The 7998-nt window shown below is 41.0% G+C and overlaps 1 protein-coding gene across 5 annotated transcripts in view; it reads right to left on the bottom strand.

Annotated features, from left to right (window-relative positions):
- The window catches only part of LOC136431450 (histone-lysine N-methyltransferase NSD2-like), a 49923-nt gene continuing 41925 nt past the window's right edge, over positions 1-7998 (bottom strand). For all 5 annotated transcript variants that reach the window (XM_066422823.1, XM_066422826.1, XM_066422825.1 and 2 more), the window contains 4 exons: positions 7148-7233; positions 6720-6826; positions 5368-5575; positions 1-1782 (listed from right to left, as the gene is read on the bottom strand). In XM_066422823.1, coding sequence (XP_066278920.1) covers positions 1196-1782; positions 5368-5575; positions 6720-6826; positions 7148-7233 — 988 coding nt within the window. In that variant the 3' untranslated portion in view covers positions 1-1195. The remainder of the gene's footprint in view (positions 1783-5367; positions 5576-6719; positions 6827-7147; positions 7234-7998) is intronic.

The raw sequence follows: 7998 nt of genomic DNA, 5'->3' as shown, positions 1-7998 counted from the left end.
TTCTAGTTGTACTTTGTTTATTATGCATCGCTCATGTGAAACAGGAAAAAATTCACAAGCTTGTGTACAGTATTATACATCTATTACGAGGAGGCTGGAAACAACATGATATACAGCATCAAATTGTCGGGATCGAAAACATCTTAAAACTTCGCCCAGTCTTCTAGACAATACAGGTGTGCATTACTGTTATTACACAAGTCAGCTCTTATAAAATTGCATCAATATACTTCATTTTACAAGAAAAAAATCCATTAATTCGTAAAATTGAAAAGAAAAAAACAACACTACACTGTGTTGCATACAATTGCAATCACAATATTTATTTATACTAACTTGATCATTGTTAGAGTTTCATTTACATTGTGGTAAGGGCTGAATCTTTGTAACTTCCACAAAGCACCAGTTTGAATAAGAAATCAGCTTTTTGCATGATGTGTAAGTTGTAACACTATATTGTACAAACATACATTCCATTCAACACATTTGGATTGCCTTAGCACCCTAATGCTTACCAAAAGCAAGGCAAATAAAACGACAAAGGTAGCTGCTTTCTTGGAATGACTTTATGTGCCTTTGGATGCCCTTTATGCCGAGGATTTTTGACCTAGTATTACAGCAGATATACATGTACGTGAGGGGAATAAAAGTAGTGGTCAGCTACCTACAAGAGATTCCAGTCATATTAACCATTTGGCTCACCCCTGAAGAGTCGCCAAAATTGACAAGGTAAGCATGCAGCAGACACATTAGTATTGATTTAACTGTCTTACCACAAAAAAAAATCAATAACACAAATGCTTACAAGACTTGTGACAGGTTGGCCTTTTCCTCCTTCTGGCAAAAGGTATATAATATTTCACATTCCTTGCTTGTTCATGATACAATGGCTTGAATGCCATACTGAGCTGACACAATTGTCATCTAGAGCTACCTCAAGGGTGCTGCCAACAGATTTTCACCCTACAACTCTGTAGAAGTGTACAAACATTATACAAATAGACATGGTTTGAAGTAAGCAACAACAACAACATTGCAACACTAGAATGCACCAGTGATTTATTACAAGATTCCCTTGCAGTTTCTGAGAAAGAAATATACGAGAGAGCGTAATAACACTGAATGCAAAGGGAAAATTGTAATATTTTCCTGAATTTTCACGGGGAATATGACGAAGGGCCGATAATGAATTTTACTACAAATCACAATCGATCATTAGCTCCCCTTCAAAGTCATCCAGGTCATCATCCAGAACTTTTGGTACCGCCTCTGCTTCTAGCTTAACTGTCTGCTTGGATTCTACTTGTAAGTTTGCTTTGCCGTTCTTATTTACAAGTGCAGGCTTCTTCGCTGGTCCTTTAGCCTTGCCGGCCTGTTTCTTGCCTGCTTTTCCGCCTTTCCCTGAGATTCCGTTTTGTATCTTCTGTTTGGGTTTACGCCTTTGTTTCTTTGCCGTGCCGTCTTCGGTGGCGAGCTTGTCCAGACTTTTCTTCTTTGGTTGACTGCTGGCTTGTTTTTGCGGGGCACTATCTCTGGCTGTGTCCTCATCTTCAGATTCAGCCTTAGCGGCGAGAGCTTTCCTTTGCTTCAATTCCAGTGCCTGGATGCTTTCCTGTACCTCCTCCTCTGTATGCTCGTGGCAGACCATCTTGTCAGAGGGATGTTTGGCGATGTTGTCGTCGATGGCGTGTTCCTTACAGAAGGAGTTTGGGCAGACGTCACATAGAACGGTGGCCGTCTTCCCGCACACATCACAGTGGTGCCAGGGGCACTCCCACTTCCCTAAAAAAGGAAAAAAACCTTTAGACACAAACCTCTGTAAGGCCACAGTCAGCAAATTTTATGGATGACATCCTCCGCAGACCCCAAAACTTATGAGATAGGCCAAAAAAAAACAAGGCGGGCAAACAAAAACAAGATTCCAATATTTTCACATTTTGAGATCATAAATCTTGTTAAACAAGAATTGAGGCGACAAAATATGATATCATGACCAACAGGTCTTTTATACCTGTATTCAACCAATGAGGTTTCATACATAATATAAAACCTCCTTGATTCAACAGTTAACATGTCCTTGTAGATGTGCATACATCTCAATAGACTAACAACAACAAATGCAGAAAAGAGCTTGTTGTACCATCATCTGAAGCAACTACACTGGGTATTGATATGCGATGAAACACCTTGTGTATACAGCTCAATTAACTAGTACCAAGGACATTATATAATGTCCTTGCTAGAACAAATGCAGAAAACAGCTTGTTATATCATCATGGCCAGGAACTACACTGGGTATTCCTATGCAATGAAACACCTTAGACTGTCAACATTAAACTGCCCTTGAGGATGTGTATACATACAGCTCAAACTAGAACAAAATGCAAGCTTGTCATGCCATCATGGGCAGGAACCACACTGGGTATTTATATGCAATGAAACACCTTAGACTGTCAACGTTTACAACATATTTACCAATTTTTGGCATGTTGAAAACCGTCGAAGGGGAATGAAATTTCTTGTTTTTTCCCCGAAATCAGGGGAAAATTAATGAGCGTGCTGATGTCATCCATATAAATTACTTGCTGTGGCCTAAAGTAATTATGCTGTTTGTAATGTGTGGGCTAAGGTGTTTGATGCCCTCTATACCAGGAATAACAGTTTCTTTAAAACCTGTTTCCACTTATGTCCAGGTAGTTCTTAATCATAACACTAAGCAGTAAGCAAGGCACCGTAGTAAACCTAACCTCTGCTTGGAGAGTAGCTGATTGGGCCCAGCTTGTATAACACAGGCGACCATCAGGGAAATTACAGCTGATTTAATTAGCACACTCAAAATGGGGCTGTCAATCTAGAATTCTCCATAAATCAGAAATAATGCTACGGTGCCCAAAATCACCATGTTTCATCAGGACATTAATAACTACCAACATGCCAAAATCCAAACAAATCCAGTGAAAGGATCTTGAGCTATAGCTGCGAACACAAACAAAAACAGTACCCCTGTCTGTAGGTCACTGACCTTCTTCCCAGAGTTAATAAAACAGTAAGAAAGTATGCAACAATCCTCATGACAATAACGTAAATCTTAAAATGTTTGCTGTGCTTTAATTTTTGCAATGACCTCTCCAGTGAAAATTCATGACATAGCAAATATGCATTTCCGATGTATCATTACTGTACTACAGAGTTTTTTTCACAGCGAACTTAATACACTGCGAAAAGCACCATTGCCGTTCTACCTCAAATCAAATGCTAGCAAAACAAGTGCTTTAAAAAAAAAACTGGTCTTGGCTTACAACTTGTAGTTTCTTTAAAATTGTAGAATAAGTTCATTATAAACGCTATTAATATAATTATGTACATACCACGCAATAAAACATACAATTTGACAAAGCAACATTGAATCATCAGCACTATCATGGTAATTAAGTGAAATAGAAGTTCATAACAGCTATGCCTGTGGCAAGATTCTATCTAAAATGACTATACCAAATGTCAAACAAGTATTCAAACCAATTAACAGCTAGCTCATCTCTATCAAACTGGTTTCCACATTTACGACATTTCTTCCTTATTTTCCTTGATAATTTTGCTAAAATTCATGAAAATTCACATATTTTTGTGCCGAGCAGTGTCACTTCCCCCATCGGTGTTGTCTGTGAAAACTTCTGAATGAAGTCGATACTGAACAATGGAGCATTTGCTACTGTAAAAAAGGATCACTGTTTTTGGTGGAATATCAAGATTTATTTATTGAGATCACTGTATTACATTCTATGTACAAATGAAAAGGTAAAAGCTTTTACAACTTACAATATTGCACATTTCGAAGTAATGATTAAAAGTTTCAAGATTATTCCACATTTCCCCTTACACAGAATAAATAACACAGACATATATTCCACATAACTTAAATAATATAATATGCATAATTTGCACTTCGTTTTTTTCTTCGATTGACTGAAAACAGGGGAGTGTTGACAGCATTATAAATAGTAGCGGCTAGCTGCTCATGATGAGAATTATTGTCCAAACTTTTTGAGCAAATTGCACATGTATGGGATGGGAGAATTGCTGTATCTGTTTGTTCTTGCTTTGCTTTTGCCCACCGAGATGGGTCTTTACTGATCTACACATGCTGGCTGTGTTTTTGGAAGGGGGACAACAACAGCCTGTTTCCACTGGCTTGGTACAACTCCCTCCTTGAAAGAAGCGTTGAGGATGTGACGGAACGGCGTAGCAAGTTCACAGGCAAACTCACGGAGTAGCTTCAGAGGGATGTTGTCTGGGCCGGGTGCCTTAGATGTCTTGACCGCCAGGAGACGCTGGTGAACATCCCATACATGCAGGCTGGTTTGTAGCGGGTAGGAAGGCAGGCAGCTGACAGTGGTCTAGTACCGGGAGGGCCTTGGAAACTTCGGCAAATTTTGTGTTGATGATGTTTGCAACAGATGCGTTGTCCTCATGTCGAGTCCCGGGATGTTTATCGCACTATCACCTTTCCTCACGTTTGCCATGTTCATGACCTCCTGATGCCAGCGCCGTGGATCAGCATGTTTGAGGGAGACAACCTGGTCAGTGTAGTAACGATCGAGCCAGTGCTGTTTGAGTTAGATTGCGGTAAAACTTCCAGATAGCGCGGCCATGTTTGTGAAAGGCCTTCTGACGTAGAATGATGAGGTGTTTGATCTGGGGTGTCACCCAGGGTTTATCAGTACTGTGTACTGTGATGACCTTGGTTGGAAAGTGGGTGTCAATTGCTTCCTCTAGAGTCGCATGGAAGGTATCCGCTTTTGCCGAAACACTCACAGTGTTATACACTTCATTCCAGTCATGTGCTGTGATCCACCGACCAAATTCAGTCCAGTTTTACACAAAGGACGGACCCGCTTCTTAGTGGGCTTGTTATCAACAGTTCTGTCTTGTGGAGTCCATATAGCACTGATGAATGGTCACTGAGTCCCACCAGGGGGAGGATGAAGGTACATACCTCGCATGTTGGATATAATAAGGTCCAAAACGGCATTCCCCCGCGTGTTTTCTTTGATGACCTGCGACAGAAGAACACCTCTGCACAGATCCGAAATGTCCGCGCGGTTGAAATCCCCAGGAATGTGAGGCCACAGTCTGGGTATTTAGTACGTATGCAGTCAGAGACCAGGTGGTCCATAAGGAGGTCTCGATGTTGTGCGTTGGGAGGAAGGTAGATTCCACAGACTAGAACAGCAGACAGAGGTCTGTAGGGATTCCCCTATAGGCTATAGACCAATCCCATACCCACCCACCTCCGTCAAAACGTAGAGATGCAAAATAGAAATATGAAAAAGTCCTGTAAAACAAAGCCGAGTAAAAACCCATCCTTACCATGTGGAGGTTTCGTGAGGTTCAAGCAGGTGACATGATATGCCTTGGGGCAGGTCTTTCGATCGCACATGACCAACTCGCCGCCTTCGCTACAGCGGAAGCACTCATCTTCGTGCTCCTTCCTCAAGTTCTTAGGGGCCATCTTTCGCTTCCGTTGCTTCTTCTTGGCGTTCTTAGATCGCTCTTCCGCAGCAGCTGCTGCTGCCGTCTACAAAAGCATCAAGACAACATGAAACAGACATTTTTCTAGGGGCCTAGCTTTAGTTAGTTTTTTTAATTTCTCACTGTTTCTGTCAGTCGAATTTTTCCGACTGCCACTCATAAGGCATATATATAGCAGACATGCATATAGCAGGATATTGAAGACAGGAAATGAAATAACCTATATTCCGGCAGGGTGCGAAATACTTTTTTGAGCCAAGTTGCACGTAGAAAGCTAGGTTGTCCTTCAGAATTTCAGGTTGCCCCACCTAAAATTCACTGATTTCTTGAAATTATATTTTGTAAGTACATAGTATTACATAACCTTTAACAATATAACTAGTGCTTAAATGTGTTTTTGTGGATGAATCCAACATGGCGGCCAAGAGCCAAGCGCTGAGCCGCGCTCTCTTTCAGGCTGTGTTTCAGGCACAATAAAACAGTTTGACTATGGATGCAAACGAGTGAAAAAGTATCGGTAACTTTATTGTATGCACGGGTGTGCGAGCTTCCTTGGTCCAATCATTTTCTACTTCGTCCAAGTAATTGCCGCAAAATCAATTTCTCCGGCCCAAAATTTAGGTAGCGCACCGCGCAACCTTGGTTAACTTAACTTTAGAAATAAGTTGCGCCAACCAAAATATTGTTGCACTGCGCAAGTGCGCAACCGGGTATTTCGCACCCTGTTCCGGGACCTTTCTGATACCTTTGACCTGACTTCCTGTCAGTGTCCCCGACATGCCAACGTATGTGGAACCAAGCAACTCAGACTACCACATTCAAATAGCGATGGACACACAAGCAGCTAGGCTCTAGCGAGCTCATAATTTTTCCGTAAGCGAATTAATAATGAGGGTGGGGGGTTTGGTGAGTGCCGGTAGCGCGAGTCTAGCTCTGGAGGCACTGTGGAGATCTTAGCCTCCCGAGGCAGTCCAAGCTCTGTCTATAGCTTTATCCACAATTTTTATCTGTCAAGGTTTACGGATTGGTTTTAAAAATTTTCTGTCACACGCAGCAAAGTTCTGTAAAGTAACAGAATAACAGGCGCTGGCTAGAGCCCTGCACACAAGAAAACAAACACACACACACACACCAAAAACAAAACCAGACGTAACAAACAAACAAGCTAGTCTGGGATAATCCCAATATACCTTAGGTCTCACACCGATGTACCCACTGCAGATGGGGGCGCCACAGTTACAGGGAGTCTTCTCATTCCCGAGGCAGTCCAGGTTGTAGTTGAAAGTCAGTTCTGAGCCTGATAAAGAGAACAATGTTTCAGAGTTCACTTAATAATGATGACTGAAACTACCAACAACCTGTCTGGCACCACTACAATATTTTTTTACAGGCAAGTTGATGATGAATTCCTTTATTAAAATGCCATTGTTTCGGTGACAGGGAAAAAGTGCCCACAGCTAAAATTGTGACATCAAGAATTAGATGATAGAGGGTCTACATATACATCTTTTCAGCGAAATCTGTAAAATGACACAGTGCTTGATAACACGATGGAAAAGACAACATCACATCTATCTGTAGTGTCGGAAACTTATCAAAGCAAAGTTGTGCTACTTACCTGTAGGAATATCATCCATGGCAAAAAGACCCACTCTAATATCACCATTCACCATCCATTTCTGGGTCTCACAGTTTGGTTGGCAGCTACAGTAGGGGGTACAAAGTTCACTTCATGTCATCAAAGAAAGTCTTTGTTTATACTGATAACTGCACACTAAAAAACTTGTATATTGGACTGTAGACTTATGCTTTGCTGATTTATAAATTCAAAACGTAAATGTAACAACGGTTGCAGCAAATACCTGCTAAGAATAAAGTTATTTCAGTTTTTGCGTTTCGGTGCCTTCGCACCGAAACGCAATGTCCTGGCTTTTACCTTCAAGCTTCAAGCTTGGTTCAACACTGTGTCGCACACAATAAGACCTTATATGGCAATACGTTCTCAAATCCTTGTATAGCCGTTGCCTTATATGGCAAGAGAGCAGGAAAAGTCAGGCACGCCAGATTTGCATGTGACACAGGACGGCGACCGCATGTAAATGCTACAACTGTTCGGAAATATCATTGCATTGTGGTTTCGGACTTTGATATCCTGAAAAATGACCATATTACATCTATTCCACAAGATTGCAGAAGAAAAAAAATGATTTCGTCAAGAAAACGAGCAAAAATCGGCATAAATGATACCATATAGTGAGGTTATAGCATTACGTCCAGAGTAAACAATTACGTACCGCAGCTTGGCCGATCTGGCAACGCCAAGCACTTCGGACCCAGAAGATCCGGGTTCGTCTCCGTGCATGGATTTTTTTTTCTTTTTAGATATTGAATATCAAAAATATATATTGATATTATATTAATCTATCAATATCATATTTATGAATATCATTTTTTTCATTAATAAATAAA

This window comes from Branchiostoma lanceolatum, chromosome 3 (genome assembly GCF_035083965.1).
Source record: "Branchiostoma lanceolatum isolate klBraLanc5 chromosome 3, klBraLanc5.hap2, whole genome shotgun sequence".
Taxonomy (NCBI): domain Eukaryota; kingdom Metazoa; phylum Chordata; class Leptocardii; order Amphioxiformes; family Branchiostomatidae; genus Branchiostoma; species Branchiostoma lanceolatum.
Note: the sequence above shows the minus strand (reverse complement) of the source record. Positions and strands in the feature narration are given on the sequence as shown.